The 21,756-nt window shown below is 39.6% G+C and overlaps 1 protein-coding gene across 8 annotated transcripts in view; it reads left to right on the top strand.

The window, feature by feature from the left end:
- Positions 1 to 21,756, top strand: part of LOC117230443 (guanine nucleotide-releasing factor 2) — a 57,759-nt gene that overhangs the window by 321 nt on the left and 35,682 nt on the right. For 2 of the 8 annotated variants that reach the window (XM_033487933.1, XM_033487917.1), the window contains exon 1: positions 15,458 to 15,641. The exons of 1 other annotated variant lie outside the window; for it this stretch is intronic. In XM_033487933.1, the coding sequence (XP_033343824.1) occupies positions 15,458 to 15,641 (184 nt within the window). Of the gene's footprint in view, positions 1 to 15,321; positions 15,642 to 21,756 lie in introns of those variants that run through there. 5 more of the 8 variants (XM_033487955.1, XM_033487925.1, XM_033487940.1 and 2 more) reach the window with 5 other exon arrangements.

The following is a 21,756-nucleotide window of genomic DNA, read 5'->3' as shown; positions in this document are numbered from 1 at the left end:
GCCGCTATAGTCACTGCCGCGTTAATCTAAATATTAGCAGTGCAATCGTTCACGGACGCTACCGGACGCGAAACGTCAAAAGCATATGCGTTAGCACGCTTCTTCTATCGTTTCTCTTTCTCCTTTCTTTCTTTCTTTCTTTCTTCTCCACATTGCGTGTCACATTGCTACAGGTGCCCGTTTCATTACGATCGACGATTACAACGGGCATCCTTCTGAAACGTGGGTAATATACCTTTCGACAAACATCACGCTCAGCGAGTGTCACTTATAAATGAAGGAAGGGTAATTGCGCCCGGTAAACGCGTTTACAACTTCACCTTTCGTTCGACTCATCAAGATCGCATCGTTCTAATTTCAAAGATTCCATCTTTCATACGAAACTAACGAAATTTGTTGCTCGCGTTCGAATCTATAAATGGAAATTGCATATCGTATCGTCTTTCGTAGGAATATGGTACACATTTTTGAAACTGCATCTGAAAGGACTAACGTTGCCCGATGTTGCCCGAAAGTGAAAGAAGAACCGCACGAAGAGTGGAAATAAAGGCACGAGAGGTGGAAGCATTGTTGATTTTCTTCCTCTTCTAGTCCATAGAGTCGAGATTCGTCCTGATGCTAGGACAATCGTTTCCTTTCTCGAAAAACGTTACGCGGCGGATGCACGACACTGGTAATAATACGCGGTCGCCTGGAGAGTGTGTCAATAAACCGTCCACGCGCCAGGGGCGAGCCCAATGTAATCCGAACAGCTGCCCGTGTCGCGAGTTTTTTTAGTTCGCGTTCGCACGCTTCAAACAAAGAGTTACATACTTACTTACATATACGTAGGTCGGTATCGAATGCGACGATATTAACATGTTCGTCGCGTAAGTCTCATATTTCCGTTGGTACGCGTATCAAAAGCACATATTAATTTCGATGTCAAACTCAAACTATAGGTTTTCTCTAGGAAAACTACATACGTACATACATATGTGCCGTGATCCGATCCGATCAGCAGTGAACGTGTTAAAGCCTCGAGAAGTCAAAGTCGTAAGTTTGTTTACGTTGTTTAAAAATTACACGGAACGCGTCGCGTTGCATCGAACATGCGGCTTTTCATTTCGATTGCTCTCTGCGTGTAATTGATAGCGGTAACTATGACATGTCGTTACGTTGCTTTTTACTATATGCACATGTTGCACGCGAATTTAATAGAAAATGGTGTGGTCACGCATAATTTAAATAGAACACGTAATACATAATACGCGTATTTATTAGAGACGGAGGTCTATCAGAGGTTTGAGATGTTTTGAAATATTTTCAAGTGCCCTGTAAAATTTCCGCACTATCTTGAAGGTATATTTATCTAAATGTCGAACGGTATTCTACGCATGAAAGATATTCTTATAACAATGAGAATATAAGTGCATATATTCTAAGGGTAATTAAAATAATTAATATAACTATTGACACGAATGTTGATAACTTTTGTAACTGTAATTATAACACGGTATGCATATATTGTATATAAAGGGCGAACAAGTCACAGACATTACTACTATTAACTTGCCTATTATTATTCGTATAATACAGATTCGTTTTCTCGGCCTTTTAATACTCCATCGAATAAATTATTAACGAAATGTACACACTATTATCTATTCGACGTAATTTAGGCAGCAATTTGAGACTTTATATTATCATAAAACGGTGATGTAAATTTCTTTCTTTCTTTCTTTCTCTTTTGAATCGCAAATTGAACGTAATAAAATGGCCTCAGAATATCCGACGCTTTTATTTTATTATTATAACGAGTGCTACTTATCGGAATTGTTATGTTCGATCACGTAGGACTGGTGACGGGTAGATATTCTTCAAGTAAAGGCAGTTTGATCAATTCGCCGGATAGCTAGTAGTAGCAACTAACACGGTATATACCCTACGTCATCTGTCGCTGGGTAATTGTGTTTAATGCGAGTTGATTTGTTCCCGGTTGAAATCGTGGAGTGTCTGTCATGTTCTGGCATGGTCTTTCGCATCTGAAAAATATATCCGCCGGATCTGTCCACGGGTTACAAACGTTAACGGGTTTAAGAGAAAAAGGCGTCAACGAAGTCACAGTTATTATCGATTAACAAACTTTTAATACACTTTTTACCATCGCGTCAAGTCGTCGAATGTAGCAACAACTTTTCTTTTCCACCTGATTTATTACATTAGAATTTTGTACATTATACGCATTCCTTTTCTACGTATTTTAAATGTTTTTACCATAAATCAACTCGAACAACAATTTGACAACGAAACAAGAACAAACGTAAAAACGAAGAATTTCATCTTGAATCGTATCAATTACTCACGAGAATAAAATCGTGAGAAACAAAATACAATCGTGTCACGATAGAACAGCCTTTTTTAAAAATATCATTACGTTATCGTGTAGACACATTTTTCGGAAAAGTTTTATTTTTCTGGTTACTTTTTGGTAAAGGATCGAACAATGAAGCTGGCCCAATCGGAAGGTGAAAGGTACCTGAGCCGAAAGATCATACGAAGAGTGACGACGAATGATCTTTCTTAAGACTTATATATAATATAAGAGCTTAGTCTCTCTAAGAAACAAACTATATCTCATTTCGTAATTCGTCGCGTATTACACCCAGCTACTCCGATAGATTATCGTCAACGCAACGTCTCGAACAGGTGCTCCGTTTCGTGTTTACCAGTTACGACAATACTTAGATCGAGAAAGAATCGAGTGTCTTCTCGGCGAAACATCGCAAGCTCGCATTTCGCGAGAAATAAATACTCTCGTAGAACAATTACCATAGCCATAAACAGAAGAACGTTGGAGAAGGGGAGAAATTGCACCCTCTTGGTTAGACGAGCTGAATACTGCGAACTCGGTCAATAATAAATCCACGGTTTTGCCAGGGAATTCCTGATGAAAAGCGTACTCTCGTTAAATTTCCAGCTAGACCGGCTGGTTCGTTGAAATAATTCTATGGTGTGTCGCGTAAATGCCCGCAGCCGGCGATGCTCGAGCAGATTAAACGACTTTGTCGTTGTCTGGAAAAAGAAAGGGAGTAAGGCGAGGGTGAACAAGGAAAGGTAAGAACGTGCGCTAGATCGAAGTACGATTAAATTCTACGCGTTCTCTGGCCTTTCTCCTTTCTGCTCTGTTGACATTGTATGTGCGAGATCCAGCCGTTTTGTCAGTTACGCTCTCCTGCTGGATCTCCTCGGTGAAAACAGGACACGGAAAAATATAGGGTACGCACTCCTGGCATGTAAAAGTGCCTGTCTTACGGTTGGAAAGATGAAATTTCGGCGGAATAGTTTCCTCTTCTTTCTCCCTTTTTTATTTTCTTTTTTCTTTTATCTGCTCCTTTTCTTTCTTTTTCCTTTGTCACAGAGGGACGTTGTTCATAGAATAACGATAAAAAAATGAAACTCGTCACGTTAGATTTGTTCAATACATATCGATTGCATTTTTTCAAATGTTTCAAATGTTTGATTATTCTGAATTTCAACTTTAGTCCGCGATATCCAACGACATAGCGATTTTACGAAGACCATTGACTTTACGAAGTAAGTAATTCATTAAAGAGCGACCCGTCGACAATATCGATTATATTTCTCGAGTAAAGAATAGTCAAGAAGCAAATACCGCGCATACATTATACCATAAACAGCGTCAGGAATAGGAAACAAATCCTATACGTTATATTAGACGTGTGTACACATAGGCATAGACAGTCGATCATCAACGATCGTACACAACGATGATCGGGTTTAGGATTAGATTCTTAGATGCTCGTGTTTCTCGATTCTCGATGCCATCGGTAGCTATGGTCGACGCGAGACCACAGGGGCAAGTGTTGTGGGTCTCGTATACCGCATACATCTGTATATCAAGCACCGATGCGATGCAGCGTGAGGAAGAGAGACCGGGATTTGTAGCGTGTGCATGGTACATTCACCGGCGATTCATGAATATGCATCTGTTTTCACGTTTCGTCGAGCAAACGTGATCTCGGTACACGGATTAGAGGGGAACGTGCACGTGCGAAAACCAGTCGATGTACGTGTTACGCTTGATCCTAATTTAGGTTCTGATCCAACGGATCCCATGCGTCTTATTCTTCTGTAGGCTCTCGTTGCACGCGCATAACGCACACGTTGCATCGCATCGAGGCTACTAACTGAGCTCGATACGACACCTCCTTCGCCTTCCTTCGGAAATTAATCGTCGTCATTATCGTTTCCTTATCGTTCAATATCTCCGCGTATACAGATAATCGCGGGTTTTTACGGTAATCGTCATGGCGAAACGAACCTGAGCCAAAGAGTCTTCTTGTTCCGTGATACAACGTGTCTGCGACAAAGGATCGAGCAGGTTGAAAAGAAATTTTCCTAGCGGTAGGAAGCTTGCTGGACGAGTCACGATGGTTGTGGGATTCGTTTATAGAGAACGTAAGTTTTGCAGACGTTTTGTTGCTTTATCTTGTACACGAGACATTTTTTACCGACGTTAATCGTTTCGTGAAACGATAATCGATGGTACGAATGTGACGATATGAATTGAAATTTTGAGAGATTCGGCCGCGTTAGAGCCATAGAAAAGCGTATACAGAGAATTCCATTAAAAAATTGTTGCGTCTAGTCGACGATAGATCCAATGTATTTAATAGGTAGTAGTATGGTATGTATCGGGACTAAATGGTATCTTAATTTAACTTGATTTCCTTCCTTCTTATTATTTCAGAGTTATTAGGGTATTATTAGGTGAGAAAATGCGAAGAAGTTGAACGACGTTCGAGACGATAAAATATCGAGATTAAGATATCAAAGAGTATTTGGAAAGTTGTTTGACGATAAGCATTCGAGGACTTACAACTTGACAATTCATTTAAAATTTGTACGAGTATTGAGAAAATGACCTTAGTATCTCCGAATTACAATATTTTTCTTCAATCATTATATATTTTATACTACGTTTCCGGAATTAGAAAGTCAGTTAAAATGTAGGCTATTCTTATTTATCCGTAATGTACTATTAAAATAGGGTACAAGTACCCTACCATCGAAGTATAGTAAGGAACGAGTTTTTGATCAATTATTAGCCATTTACATTTATATTTATGATAAATATCCTAGTTTTTATTGATTTGACACATCATGTATACAAATATTACCCTCCAGTTATTCGTTTCATTCGATTTTCTTGCATGTTACACGTAATATACGTAAGTATGTACATGTACAATAATGATAGATTTAAAAGTCGAAAATGTAAATCAATTAAGTAGAACACCGTTAAGGAATTCATCGATATTGTTATATATTTCTTTCAATCGTTCTCTTATCTTGCTTTTCTTCCATTCCGCGATAGTACTATAAAAGATCATTGTCGCGTTACGTGTAATGTATTACTAGGATTACGGATAAATACTATTTACGATTAGCAGTAGATTTTCTGCATTTCCTTGAAACGATCGGGCAGCAAACATTTCACGTAACTAGAGATCGTGCGATACAAATTTGTTGATTCGGCTATAATTCCGAGACGATCCGATATGAAATTTTGAGAGTCGCGGGGAGCATGGCAAGGGAAAGGTGGCAGTAGGCTACAAATAAAAAATTCAAGCTTCGAGTGTTTATTAGTTTTCCTCAGATATTAATAAAAAAAATATTTCGATAGCATATATCGAATTCCTAATTAAACCGTCCTCGCTGTAGTAGTTGTCGATTGTCAAACAACCGATGACTGATGACGCAGTGGCGATATCGGCTTCAGTAGCTATAGCGCACCTACAATTAGACCGCTTCTTTCTAAGCTACGTTACGTTTTAATTTCGGTGGCCGAAAAATGTTAGTTTACGATATACCGTATGCATATGTTATATATACATGTATATATTTATATTTATACAGATAATAAAACACGTAACCGGCGATCGGCCTCAGTTTTCAAGCTGGATTGGGTTAGCCGGCCGCAAAATGATCAAGCATTTGATTGCTTAATCACTTTAGAGAATGTTTAAATGGAACATGAAACGTGCGTTTGTTTGGGCGACCAAAGTTACAGTAACCTGTTTTACGCGGAATATCCTACAAGTACTGAGGTCGATATCGTTATTGTATTATTACGTATCACTGGCTATTCGACGAGTCGCCGAGATAACTATTAACTATAGCGGGTATAGGCAGAATTCGACGTATAACGCTAAAAATTTTTTACTAATATCTCGGAAATTAACTAGTACCTGAGGTTCAAATTTTATTTCGTTCTCTCTAGTTCCATCAACCCTCACAAATTTCGTGCCGATTGGCCACTGGGAGGAGGGGAGGGTGGGATTTCGCGACTTTATCCGTTAATTCTTTTAATCACCTGCAACTTTTTGTCGGTGAAACTGTAGAAAAAGTAATAATGCAATATAATCTTTAAGAACGACAACCAAAAAAACAAAAAAAAAAAAAGTGATTAGCCACAAGCCAGAGATCTTTGTTCGAAGGTAAGTGACCGATCGTTCGAAGCATGACACCTAATCAAGAGGAAAGGAAAGCTTTGACTGGAGGAAAATTATAATCTGCACGGTCGTTTTCTTACGCGAGCTAAACCAATTTATGGTGCAATGGCAATGACAATGTCCATTGCATCGTCGACGAAGACGAGAAGCAAAGAACGGCGAGCGAGATGAAACGAGAAAAAGAGGAGGAAGAAAACTAGTTCTAGCCATCGCACGCTGACACAGTGCTGCACGGGTCCGCAAATAAATTGTGCCGCCTCCTTCTCTGCTTCTCAATTCCTCGTCTCCTCTCCTCGCTCTCTCTTCTCTTTTTCTTCTCTTCCTCTTGCCTTTCTCTTGCCTTTCTCTTCTCTTTCTCTTCTCTTTCTCTTCTCGGCTCTGCTCGACGAAATAAAGAACGAGCGTAAGAGCGGCTGCCTATGTGCGTGGCCTTTTGTCTCGTCTCCTCTTTGTATCTTCTTGTGTCTCATTCTACCTCGCAGACCTTTGCGAGGCTAGACAGTGCACGCGCGCGCGCGCGCGCGCGCGATCCTCTCTCTCTCTCTCTCTCTCTCTCTGTCTCTCTGACCCGTTAAAATAGACAAGCCTTCTTTCCCGGCCAAAGTCACAGATATTACTGGGCGATCCTGCTAGTGGACGGTCCACGAGTATTAGCCGCGGTTCACCTCCGGATTCGCGTGCGACTTGTCTCTCTTTGACTCTGTCGTTTAAACTCGGACGGACCTGTTTGGAATCCGATCCGCGGACCAGATTTACGCTCGGTGCTCTTTCGTAGACGTCTCCAACGCACTCGTCTAAACGTCGAACACAACGAAACGACGACGTCGGGGAACAGTCGGTGAAGTTTTTCGGTGAGATTTTCAACATCCTGACGAATTTCAGCGGATTGATCAATTCGGATCAGTTTTTTGTGACCGATCGCGTCAGCGCACGGTGGAAACTAAGGGACACTACGGTGCACAGATCGGAGAATCGTGTTGGCTTGGTGTGAAAATTCGTTTCAGGCTGATTACGTTTTTCCTAAGGATAATATAGAGCTGAAGGTAAAAGTTCTCGATCGTTGATCGCGTTAATCGTAGAAGATGGATTACTCTTGTAAAAATGAGTTACGTTAAAGAAATCTAGATGCTGGTATAGAAACTTGGTTGTAACAATCGTGGCGAATCCGTTTTACGTAGGTATATCGGTTTTATGTAATTGTTCGCTCTTTGGAGAAAGTGTATGGACTATTACTTCGAAAGTAGAGATTCCAATCTTCCAGAAAATACACAATGAGGAAATTTATGGAAGATGAATCGACGCGAGCAACAATCCGTGTTCGAGATAGACGCAGTGTGTCTCTAACGAGTGATTAGTTTTTTAGTGGGTATATATTTGCCGTGGTGAAGTGGATCGATTCTTACATTTTCTACGATCGTACGACTGCGTGGATATTGATGGTTTTTGCATCGATGGAAAGTGGATAAAACGAGGTGCATTAAATATAGGAAGATTCGCGTTATCTTGCTAAAACTTTGTAGATTTACAGTTTGGAAAATGATAGAAATCAAGGTAAATCAACATCAAGATTCGTGTGAAATTTTGATCAACTTTCCGTTCCCACGACTGACAAGATGGATTCGGTTATTCAGTTATTCACTAGATGTAAAAATTCCTCACCTTTAATTCGTTGATAGAAAAGATAATCAGCCAATCGTTATACTAATCGCCAATATCACAAACATAATTCATTTAGCAATCTTTTCGCCTCTTAATGCAACATCAAAGTCCTATTAAAAATACATTATGTTACATATGCGTTTGCAAGAACGAAAATGGAGCGACTTGATCAAAATTACCTTATCTTTGTCAATTTTAAACTTTATTGGCTAAAAGATTTCTTACTAAAGCATAAAACATCGCCCACTATCATCTACTATTATTCATTGTCAAAATCTTTGGAGGATTCGTCGCAATGTAAAGATTAATAGATTAATTCGTATTCGAAGATAGAGACGATACATCTAGCAGCAATGATCAGCGGTTTAACAAAGTTTTGTAATACGAAGATTAGGGGAAGATTCGCAAATTCGATACGAATACTAAAGCTTTTCGTATGTCGGATTAGCTTATTAAGAAATCAATGGCGGATATGTAAAATTACGGTACTAATCTCCACGATAAGTACATCAGTTTTTCACGATTCACATTGCGTTGATCCAAGTTCCATGGTTGATGGTGTGTAGTATAGATGTATCGCGTTACATCAGAGGCAAAGCTTTCCGAGAGCGAATCTTTAGTTGTTCCGCGATCTTCCACCAAAACGGAGCTTCGTCGAGTAATAAATCCATCGATCAGTTTCTAACTAGAAATCGGAATGTTTCTAACAATATACATCGCGTCGTATAACAAGTAACATTTCTTTTATTCTCATCTTTATCTTCTCATAGCCTTTCGTCCTGGTGAATATCAAATACCTACGTAGAAACCTGCAGATTGTAGTAAATATTAATGTATTTTTTATACATCTTGATAATAATCTTTGCCGATCGATCGAGGATTTTAGGACAGTATCTGGTGTTACGCGAGAAGCACGGTTTCTCGGTTTATCGCTTCGTGGCGATTCCCGAGCATTTCAAAACTCGGGAACAGCGTGTATCGAGAACGAGTGTATCGTTGAAAGTAAAGCTGTCGATTCTTTTCCACGAACAGTCGCGAATTACTTCACGATCGACGACTTGGAAGCTCTAGGATAATTCCTGTGCCTAGTTACACCAAGTAAACAATTGCTCGACGTTCCTTCTTCTTCACTTAGAACTCATTTTTACTAAGTTGGTGTAAAGTGGATTTTCTTTAAAATCGACTAGTTCGAAATGGATGTGCGACGAAGAAAATTGAAAATTTACTTTTGGTGTTTGAAAACGAAATTCTCAATGCAAGTAACGTTTATATTTAAACGTAAAAGTGTGTCGCAGTAACAACTAATGTTGATTTGTCCGATCGGTGGCTCGGTTTTACTCGTTATTCACTCGTTCGTGCAATACCTGTTTTCCAGATCAAATAACAGCGGTGTTTCATGTTGAACGACGAATAAAATGCGATGAATGAAAGTGGCATGGGACTGACTCTGCCGATGATGCTTGTGAATGGATCGTAAGATTTATTTATAATGATTCTTTTTTTAGAGAAGATAAAGAAATTCGAATAAATTTGCCGAATAAAGTGAAAAGCATAGATAAGGCTGACATCATTTTTCTAATTATACTATATGGAGAGAGATTATCACATAAATTGCTAGTATTGCATGTGGTTTGTGTGTGTGCACGTTTCACTAAAAAGAACAACAACGTTTCAACGAAAATATGAAAATTCATCGAACGGTTAAGTGATCTCATGATCAGAATAGTGAGAAAGAAAAAATATACAAGAAGAATATATATGTAACGTAGAGCCGCGAAAAAAACGTTGGTCACAGTTAAAGTTTAGTAGCGCGTCGAGTGCATGTTTTTAATCAAATACTTGGACGAAAATTCCGTCTTATATTTAATAGTTAATCTTGGTTGTTTTTCTTCGTTCGGGTTCCGCAAGTAATCCAGACTATGTTTTAATACAATCACAGCTTATTTATTCCGCCATTTCATCAAGCCTTTCTTACCATTTCTCTCTAAATAAATAACACGAATCAATGGATAAAAAAGTCGATCGTTGAATCGTCTCAATTCGTCATCTGATTCGTCTCCTTTTCCGAAACGGAACTTTTTGAAAAAAGTGGAAAAACCATTATATGATATAAAATATAAAATTCAATATATTTCGTACTGAACGATTAAACAGAGCGAATGTTCTATACTACGTTATGGTTAGAAAACGATGATAAATATAATTCTCGATCATTTAAAAAAATATTGTCCGTCTCGCTTAATAACATTTATACATGTATTTCAATATCCAATAAGTGAAAAGTTAAAACTAATTGTTTCTTTATGGACTTGATAAATTCGCCCTTGAAGACATTGGACATTTCGCAGGCCTTCCTATCGAAATACTTAATCGTTAATTGCCGAATTTATACACCGTCGTTTACTCATTGTCGGCATTTACAATTCGAGCGATTCCAGCGGTTCGAGCGGTTCGAGCGGTTCGAGCGGTTCGAGCCAATTCGGCATTGTGACGACACGACGTCGCGTCGCACAGATTTTTAACGCGCAAACATCTCGCTTACGTTAGAGCTCGCTCGCGAAAATGTCGCGACATGTGCATAAGCAAACTGAAGCGGTCGTACGCAATTTACGGATTCGCGTAACCAACGTTCCGATCAACCGATATCGTCGAATCCTTCCCTCCAGCCGTTTCGTTTCGTTTCGCTGAGATCGAGCGTGTTTTTCCGCAAAGTGGCGATTAAAAGATCTACGCGATGCTCTTGACGACCTAGATCGCGACACGTCAGACGATCTGGAGCAAACGGCGCATAGATGCTGCGTAATAAACGATCAAGGCCCGATTAGTTAGCTGAATAGAAACCGGCGCAGCGACCGATATGCGTTTTAATCCGTGCGAACGACGTTCTGCGGTCAAAGATGACGACGATAAGCGACATCGAAGCGATTACTTTTCATTCTTTGAACAATTAAACAGCAACCCACTTGGAAACTTTGGAAATAATTCGTTCATTAATTCAATGAATTAAAGAGAAAGGTTTTTCCAGCCGAGATAATTTAATCAATTAAGCAATTTCAAAATTGCGACAAAGATGATTAACGGATAAAACGAAATAATCGTATCAACAGCAGAGTCAAACTATTTAATTATTATATAACTAATAGATTCTATATGCTATAATATGGAAGTTGTGTGTCGTTAGTTGCATTTAAATATTCTGTCATTGGCCGTGTCTTAATCGTGCAACCCAATGAAATTTAATTAGAAAGAATAAAATTTAACTGAATTAATCGGCCGTAAACGGATTAAAAAAGAAAATCAGAGGAGAAACAAAAACACCAGGGTCAGATGGAAGGAAATAAAAAAACCAGTCCAGGATGATAAATTTTTATTTAAAAATTATGATTTTATTTTTCGTTGGCTGGTCAGCATTAACTCCTCTTATTGTTTCCACGCTAAAAGTCCTATCGATCTTGACGTTCCACGTCAAACGCAAGAGAAAATCGCGCGAATCGCACCAATGGATCGTCCAATTCGAAAAATAATGCAAAGTCTTAGGCGTGACAGGAAGCCGAGTATAACTGGGTCGCAAGTTCATCATCGCTAATTACGATTATTATTAATCAGGAAGTTTCGGTCCGTCGCGAAATTCCCGCGGCTCTGCATAATTACAAGGCTGTCGAAGAGTATGCTAAATAATTGCACCGGTTTGTAGTCAAGATTGTTCTTGGGGTTAGGTTAAGACGCTGGTACTTTACCAAAGTCGGCTAATTTGTTGTTATTCGACAACGTACTGCTAAGAGAGGATCGTCGATCGTGGTTCTATCGTGCTTCAGACGTTTCTCTAAACGTTCACGTTTAGAGCTGACACTTACTTACTTTAACACTTTCAATACAGATTCTTACATTTCTTCTTACATTTATAGACGAGATATTTTGCATATCTCTCGAGTAGTACGGCTCCTCCAAATAACAGAAATTTATTTTTATCGACGGGATTAACCGCGTTAAAAGATTTTAAACACAGAATACGTTGTATTTTTAGAAATAAATCTTTCTCTTTTTCTCTTTCCTTTATCCGAAATGACACCTATAAACATACAAATATTAGATATATGAGACATTTTATGTGCTTTTAGTTACGAATATTGAGGGTAAAAATCAGTTTTCGACCAATCCTAAACATAAAACGTGCTACAAATAAAGAGTAAGTAAGTTTTAGGCTGACCTAGAGCGTTTCGTGATATATCACCTGTGTGCATACCAAGCGGTTAATTTAACTGGAGTTTACTTAAAGAAATGTTCGTCTTTCCGTGCAATATGATACTAGTTCTCGGAAGAATGTCCTATTTTACCAAGCTTCGTTTTCCATAAGCTTTGCCACCGTTTCGTTACTATGATCAGTTTTTCATTCAATCGCGTTATTAACAGTAGGAGAAACGTGAAAATTATTGTCGACATACCTGTTAATAATAGAAAAATCTGTATGTTTCCAAACATTAAGATATAGCACTATACTTACATACGTACGTATCAATAAATAAAATATTTCCTCTCTAGTTGAATATGTGCGCATTTTATTCACTGTTTTCTATATGTACCTATTTTCTGTTTTACCCCGCATATGTCTTTCAAACACCGTATTTCTTTTTCTCTTTGCATTATCTAGCTTATAACAATACATACATGTAGCCACCGTATCATCCATTTTTGTTCTTTTTACGGTTCGTTTTACCCTTATTTCACCAATAGGTTACCTAACGTGGCAGCCACGTTTCATTTCTTCGACAAAGGTTTGAAGTCGTTGCCTCGTATGTATAAATTTGGCCAGAAAACTCGATAATTTAACGAGAGCAAGTAAGCCAGAAAAACTTGGTCCTTGTGTTCAGTCCAGCGTGGAACTAGTTACGTTACACGATCGACCTCCTGGTCTTGTATCGAATCATAGTCGTTCGGAAAGCGGTAAAAAGCGATGGCGGAATCGCGATCAGGGCGGTTGAAGGTGGAGAAAAGGTCGACTTGCCGCTCCAGCAACCGTGGATCGTTTGTCGTGAAAACTGACGGAATCTCCAAGTATCTCGCCGCTTCACATTATATCATACGTACTACGTATTACGTATAGCGCGGCTCTTGATCGATGCATTTTTATCAACCGGTAATTCCATTTCATATACTCGATCCAGTCTGATCAAGCTTCATAATCAATATGATCAAGATCATATGGTTTAACGAATGTTTGTTAGAACGTATTCATGATTTTTGATGAAATATTTTACGATGAAATATTTTACCGCTTTATTAGAAGATTTTCGACTTGTTTAGTTAGAGTTTGAGTTCTTATTGATTTTTGAAGGTGACTAAAGAATTGGAAAGATAAGTTCTGTTTGGAATTGCAAAGTAATTAGAAATTTAAAACTTTGTTTTACGTTGGCAGATTTTTATGCTAAATATCCACCGCCCCTAGTGTTTGTAAGGCATCTCGTATCAACGTAGCAGATTCAAACGTTTCCTATTATTGTTATAGAATTTAAACGAATTTAAACGAGTCGTGGGTTATATTTCACAGCTTATCAGGCAACGCGGGTACATCGATCTGCTCGGTGTCTAGAAAAAGGAAAAAAAGAAAAAAGAGCAAATTAGAAAGCCATTGCATTGAAACATTTCCTAGCATTAAAGACATTCGTTTTACGCCAGAACTTGTCTCGGCTTTCGTCTTTTCCCAAACTTGAAAACCAAATAAATTGAACGTTGAACCAAATAAATATATTATAAAAATATCGCTCGAAATAATTCGATGCTGTCAGTAGTAGCAGGCTATTCGTACTATTGAATTTTATATTATTGCATTTACACGATGATAGCATATAGAGCAAACGGTAATATCGTGTTACCGTGTCTACGAGGTTGCATGAAAAACTAGGAAGCGCGGTAAGAAATCGTAACGGAAGATCCGTCGCGTTAAAATAGACATCCTGGAATTCGAATCTGCCTCGGTACATACTCCACTTTGCTATAGTACATATATACATATGTACTCGAGGCCGCTAAATGTAACATTGTACGTATATTTAGGCGCGGTACTGTCATCGGTGTGGCTCGATTTAAATATTTCAGCTTTTCTACCTGTATCGTTCAACGATCATTTCACGAAGCACAGTGGAATCTCCGTTCGAATTCGTTGGAATTCTTACCGTTCGAACGTTTTACTCTAAACTACACGCATCTAAAATTTACTTCGATTCACTTGTACGATAAAATGATAAAATACGACGGAGCACGTTAAAATTACGAAATAAAACATTTCAAAATTCACTCGTTTCCTATTTTCACATACCATATATACCATATATATTCCAGTGAGCTTGGAAATTTCCTATTAACCGTTATGCGAATTACTCTAAATCCTAAATAATCGCATTTCTTCAAGCACGACCGTATCTTAAAATTATATCGCTTATCGTCAATTATAAATTATCCGCCACTCGTTGTCAGCGTAGAATTAAAGTTCAAGAAACGGTGTATCGTCGCCCGGTGTTATCTGTTTACAGTATACAGCATGAACTTGTAGTCACTTGCTAAATATACCTACTATTCGTGAGATCATGCGTGTATAATTACATACTGGTGTTTCTTAATAAGCTTACGTTAAGAAACGTTGCTGTTGTTCGATAGTGATCATCGATAACTATAGTCCGGTACTATCGTTCTCTACCGTGTGTATGTGTGTGTCTGTTGAAAGAACGGATCATCGAGATGTTTTTGCGTTAAATCGAACGAATTCGTGGTACAACGTGCTATGCGATAGAATGAGAAATAAAAAAAGAACCGTCAGCCTGCGTCTACGATATATATTCCTCGCGTGCTACTTGGTATATTTATCGCGGTGCTGCTTCGCTTTATCGCTTTTACCATTGCGTCGTTATCAAACAATTCATTCTTATAGCCAGTGGCGATTAGCTCTTAACGCTTTCGTTTCAACGAAAAATTAATAAATCTCCGTTGAAATCAATGAAACATTCTTCCTTTGTTTACGCAAAGACAAATGCTCAAATATTAGTAGCGGCAGTGGTAAATAAAGAATCTGTGTAAACAGCAATTTCAAGAAAGACCGACTACCATCGACAAATTTCCAATTCGCTGATGACTCGATCCAGTTACCCGTCAAATTGTGCAATGTGCTTTATCGTTGGTACAATATGAGAAAAAGGATTGTGCTCGAAAAACCCAGTGAAACAACAAACACCGATTGTGATCCGTGTTACGAGGATCCATCGTGGTTCTTAATGGAATAGCTTCTTAAAATGCCACAGTACGACGACAGCTTCCTCGACTCGCCGATCTTCCGGCGACGCACACGTAGCTATGCGGTGCAGAAGGGGTTCGTGCCGAAGTCGAAGAGCTTCATCACTGCCACGCCTCTGCTGTTGGCCGTGACCAATCACGCCAAGACCCTTTCCGGTTCCATATCGACCTGCAGCTTGAAAGGTAATTGGAAAAAAGAAATTCAGGTTAAGGGCATGATATATTCCGTGTTGTGGTTGGCCGAACGAGTCGAATGTTTAAAAGAACTCTCGCAGTCGCAGTCAAGGCAGAACATTCCCCGTTTTTGATTTCTTTGTTACTCGAGGAAATTTAGTCACGCGGTTCTGCTTAGAAACCCGGTTTCTCGTCTTCATCGAATACGCTCGAATCACGTTCAAGATTACGTTCAAGATTACGTTCAAGATTACGTTCAAGATTACGTTCAAGATTACGTTCAAGATTACGTTCAAGATCACGTTCGAGTTTACTCTGCTTTAGTTGCACCGTATCGTGAGTAGTTTTTCGTGCGCTTACGATTCACAGGAATTTTCATTTACATCGTTAGTCTTGCAATCGTATACTTCTATCTGTACTATCTATCGCGCTATCTAATTTTGTTCAAGGCAAAGTCAACCCTTGCCGTTGTACCGCGTACTGTCGCGTCATCCAGGACAATTAAATTCAACAGGATGCATTCTTCGCGGAATATTCACCGGCCAAACGCTATCGACGTTTCCGGAATATCTGTTAGAGTAATTAAACTTGGGATAACCGCGTTATAGAAGCGAGTTTGGCCGCACTAAATATGCCATAGCCACGCTCGTGCTGTCAATCATATTAAGCACTGCCGGTAGCCACCTTCAGCTATTAACGCCTCCGCGGTCCGGGGTGTACGGTGCATACACCGATGTACTGTACACCATCGTGCTCCACCCCCTACGGTTGTGCATAAGGTATACACAAGCCAGTGATTTCCCCCTGGGCTAGCGGTGCGCTACAAATTGCTGCGTTCTCCCGCCCCGCTTTCTACCATTGGGAAACCATTTTCGAACAACGTGATTTTAAACTCGGTACGAACGTGTAAGCAGAACGTTTTGCGTTTGCTCGACGTTTAACGGTTGACGGCTGATCCTTGACTTTTAAGACCAAGTGTTTCTTTCGAGATGCAACAAGGTCACTTTGAAAATTATGGAAATTTCTCTCTATAAAGTGTATAAAAATATAGTACATCGGTGACAAAGATGTAGTAACGTATGGATTCTTAGAGTAAGGACAAGTGATGATGGTAGATTTAGAGTTTAGAGCAGTTTAATAAGCGATACTCGATAACAACAGGACCGACTACAATATCGTCGTACGTCGACTCACACTCTGCTTCTCAACTAACTCTCTGGCCGTTGTCGCATCTCTTTTGTCTTTTGCTAGGCCCAAGCACACGTGTTCCGCAGACGCTCGTAGCCAGGGTCAGGTAGGTTTTTTCTAACGAAACTAGGCACTTGTAAAGACCGAGGACACCTTAATAGACCCGACAGCGCCTCGGCTCTCGCAACATTGTCTATAGTTAAGTTGCTGTTTTTTAGGCCCTTTTCCTTCCATTAGATCATGAGATTTTCAAACTTGAGCTACTATCGTCACCTAGAAACGGAAGTCAGATTCCGCGAATACCGTTCTCCTGCGGCAAATATCGGGAAATATCGTGAAATATCGTCCTTTCCTGGAAACGGAGAAACTTGCACGGATTCGTTCATAAATACGCGATACGCAGATTATTATGCGAACCGCAACGTTTACTCCTGCCTGTAAACAAATGCGCGCGAGAGGGTGCAACATTAACAAACACGAGCCAGCACGCACGGTAATTAATGCAATGATAAAGTTTGCCGATGCCCAGCCGAAAATTAAACCGAACTGACCATAGTTGATTTTGAAAGACGGCGGAACGCGATGCGATTGTTTGCGGGTCACGCACTGTTTAAGCGAGATCTGAATAGGATGAATTGCAAGTTCGAATTAAGTTCCGAATACGGTTGTGATACAGGCGAAACGTCGATTGTCCAAAAATTAACGTCTGAAATTAACGCGTGGATATCATGCTTTCAACCTAGTCCGATATCTGAAATATAATAAAATATTTTGAAATTGCCTATTCTTAGATCCATCTTATTTCTTCTTATATGTCTATTATATCTTATATGTCTATAAACGTTACCTACGATTAGTTTACTATCTGAATAAGAAACGGTTAAAACAATACTATGCGCTTCGTCTGGCGCGTTTCATTTACATACACGCAAATACACGAATGCAGCAGATTATATTCTGCAAAAATAGTATCGATAGATACTGCATCGCGTCGCTTCTTTTTCAGTTACTCCAATTCTCAAAATAGAAATTGAAAAATGCCATAAACAAAAAGAACAAATAACACGAGGATATAGGATAAAATTACTATTATAGGATACGCTACGGTTTAGCATGATAAAAGATTATACTTTTAATTCGTATTGATTGATTTAAGATTGTATTTTTAATAGTAAATAGTTTTACGTCGAATTAGTTTAGTATTAATTTGTACATATTCGTAGGTAATACGGGAGCGGAATATTGGTTTATCAAGACGCTTTTCCTATATTCAAGTTTTTATCTCCTGTCTCTTCTGAAATGAATCTACTTTCCTAGAGAAAGAAGCGATCTTGTCGACTCGACGCGGCCGTGTAATCTGCATTCATGGAACTCGTTGCAGCCAACATTCTCACGAGTAGGCATTTTCTATTTGAAATACTAATCGCGGACGTTTTGGAAGAAAGCTAAATTCCTTTTAACGGGACTACATGAAATAATTATTCGCTAATAAAAGATAATTAAGCGAATAAACGATTCGACAAGGCTAATGAAAATATTCGTTTGTGCATGCTTTTTAACTTGTTACCTGTTTTTTTTTTCCTCTCCTTCAAACGTTCGATCTTGCGATTCTGATCTTGCGATTTACATCAAATTTCCAAACCTTTCCGACATTTATCGTTATTTTGAGCGTCATCTATTTTAGAAATGGTGGTTTCACCACTTGTAAAATAAAGAGAACCCTACAAGCCGGGTTATTCTCGTTACGGATTATCTAGAGCTGCTCTCGTTTAGAAAATTGAACTACCAATTAATTGAGAATAATTTCACATGATACTCGAAACATTTATTACAATATCGAAATATTTAATCGATATTTCGCTGGATGTGAGAGAGATCGTCGCTTCGATTCCTTCGTTAATAATGGATTCACCATTGTCGTAAAACGTTTACCGTACAACTACCGATGAGAAAGATTCCGAATTACAGGATTACGAAATTTCAACATAAAAGTAATTTAAACGAGATAACAAAGAATCAGTTTGGAAACAGGGCATTGACATTTGATCGAAAAATCGGCCTCTTCCATTTCTCTGGTTCATCCTCTAGTTCAGCTTCTAATTCAGGCCGAATAAACTTGTTCCGTTCGATGGCATTTTCTTGCTCACGTCGGTACGAACCATGCGTTTTTCTTCTACACGAGCATATAACGCATCAAGCAGAATCGCAGGGCAGCAAGCTTGTTTTACGAGGGTAGCCGTACACGCCGCGCCGCAGGGTGTAAACCACTGCCTGCTTTGATCAAGACGTTATTGAAGAGTCCTCTTGGCCAGAGTTTTCAATCACTTTTGCACACTATTGACAAGCGAGCAATCGAATCTCGCCATTGGCACGCGCGGTACGGACAAAGTAGTCGACCGTTTAATCCTATAACGTACATTGTGTTTCGCGGTAAAGACGAAGTTGACGTTGGCATTAGAACGACACGCCGCGACACGGTATACTTATTCGGCAAGTTTGCCCAGTAAATCTCAAGACACACGGATCGGCGTAACTCTTTACTCTTTACGTTTCTCCTCGGTAGTCAAAAATTACAAGAGATTCGCTTTCCGCGGGGAAAGAGTTTAACGTCAACGAGCGAGCGATAATTTTCCAGCGAGAAGAGGAGAATATTTATCGCTGTTTGGCAAAGTGCATTTACACTTCTCCGCAGGGTTTCGGGGGTTTCGCGAGCTTCGGAAACGTGCCAAGGGGATGACTTCGACGACAGGTCGTACGTAGGGTAGGGTCGCGAGACTGTTTGCTTCTGCATATGAACTAACTGAATCTGTGTACACGCGTATATAACATGTAGAAGGTGGAACGGCGAAGAAGTCGTTGGCCAAATACTTTTTCATCTCAAAGTAATTTCTTCTCGTTGTTGTAACAGTTTAAGTAACAACACTTTAAGTAATACTTTAAAAAGTAAAGAAAATTTACTCGCGAAAGATGATCAAATTTGTTAAATTCAGCCTTCTTAAATGATGCGTACGCACAGAAAGTTGAAAAATTAGTATTTCTCAGAATTTCAGATAGAATTGACAACGTTTGAACGTTAATTAAGTTTGCGATATAACGCGCAATGACACGCTTGGGAACCAATCGACACCAACTTTTCTTTATTTATAAGAATTTACTGCGTCTTATATTGCTACGCCCAATCTACATCCACGTTATTTCCTTAAATTTGTTATTATATATATTTTAACTAGAGTTTCATTCAAAAAGAATTTCGTCGATGCTCTCTATTTACCTCTAATCGTAATGCCATTCTATGCATTACATTGAACACGCGAATAGCTACTCCTTTCACCTATTCTGTACGTTTTACGCGTTCTGTATTCTCAATTGTGAACAGGTTATTAACGAACCAACGAGAGGGAAAATAAAAAGACTAAAGAAAATGTAAACGGAGAACAATATCGCTGTACTCTTAATGGTATTCACGTATCGCCTGAACAATTTCGCAACGCGATAGAAAGGGCAACGATTTTATATTGTCACCGTAAACCGTAAGGTATTAGGACGCTGTTTAATAGTTAAAGAAACGCGAAATTCCTTGTTGGGGGTTGGAGAGAGGAAGCGAGACCGTGGAACAGGGTAGGCGGTTGGCGGTAGAAATAAATGGAAAAGGGAGTTAGGCAACCTCCGTGTCCTTTTTATTATTTCCTATTGTCTCTTACCCATTTCTTCCCACTGTAGGTCATTTCTCTCTCTCTCTCTCTCTCTCTCGTTCTCTCGCTCTCTCGCTCTCTTTTTGTGTCCTCTCCCCACCTGGCTTTCCAAAACCTTGCGTTTCCTCCCGTTTTCTATCCTTCACCAACGTTAAGCGTGCTCGGTTCTTCAGTTGTCGATTCCGATTCATGCAGCAACTTCCAGCCAAGTGAATTTTGCTCTACTGGTTGCGGAATGTAGACGCTGATAGAGCGGCCCGCGGGCCGAGACCGGTCTTCTAAGTCAGCGAAGGAAGGTGAAAGAAGATGAAACCATGGACCGGTTCCATCCTACCTTCTATGCTCGATTTTTTTCATCGCGTCTCACTGCTGCAGATCCTATGGTTACTCGTGGAAGCTTAGGAACGTCTCGGTGAAACATCGGAGAAATCGTTATTCCCTGGGACTAATTAAAAGTTTCTTCCAACGGTCGACGAGAGGATGAAGGGAAAAGGAAAAAGAAAAATTACGTGTTGAAACGAACAGCGTGTTGCTCGTTAAAAAATGCCTGGCGAACATCAGGCTGGAGATGGGCGATGGTTGGTTGGCCCGTGGGGACTGTATCAAAGAGGCGCGAGAAAGAAAAATATCAGGGAACGTGTGTCGTCGCGTCGTGGCAAGATCGTGCGCTGGCATCTCATTAGTCCGCGAATCCTCCGCGCTAATGAGATTAATTATCGTAGAGCTGTCGGGTCTCTCTCTCTCTCTCTCCCTCTCCCCCTCACTCTGTCTCTGTCTCGATTTCACGCAGAAGGAACGCGAGGAGCAATCGGCTTGCTAAAGAAAGAGAAAAAAGAAAAATCGTGACAAACAATCGCACATGCCGTTCGATGGTAAGTACACGCGACGCACTAATTTCGCGAGAGACTCGTTAATTGTTCGCGGTGTTGCTCCTCCCTCGTTCTGCTCGATCCGTGACACGCAGCGGGGAATTTAATGCAAAGATTCGATTCGATGGGTTGAGTTCCTTTTCATTTTTCTTCTTTTAATAGTGATTTTGCTCGTTGTCCGACGATAGCAACGATGTCTAATTGCCGGTACTAGCGATAATTATACGCGTTGTCCAAACTAGATATTTCGATGACGGATAATCATTCGGGATCACAAAAGCTTCATCTTAACAAGAATCAAACAAAGATCAAAGTAAATAGGAGTTTGGGAATTTATTTATAAAATGCCATAGGTAAATATACATCTTTTGCGAG

Source organism: Bombus vosnesenskii, unplaced genomic scaffold, assembly GCF_011952255.1.
Source record: "Bombus vosnesenskii isolate JDL3184/JDL3185 unplaced genomic scaffold, Bvos_JDL3184-5_v1.1 scf7180000013262, whole genome shotgun sequence".
NCBI classification, from domain to species: domain Eukaryota; kingdom Metazoa; phylum Arthropoda; class Insecta; order Hymenoptera; family Apidae; genus Bombus; species Bombus vosnesenskii.
Note: the sequence above shows the minus strand (reverse complement) of the source record. Positions and strands in the feature narration are given on the sequence as shown.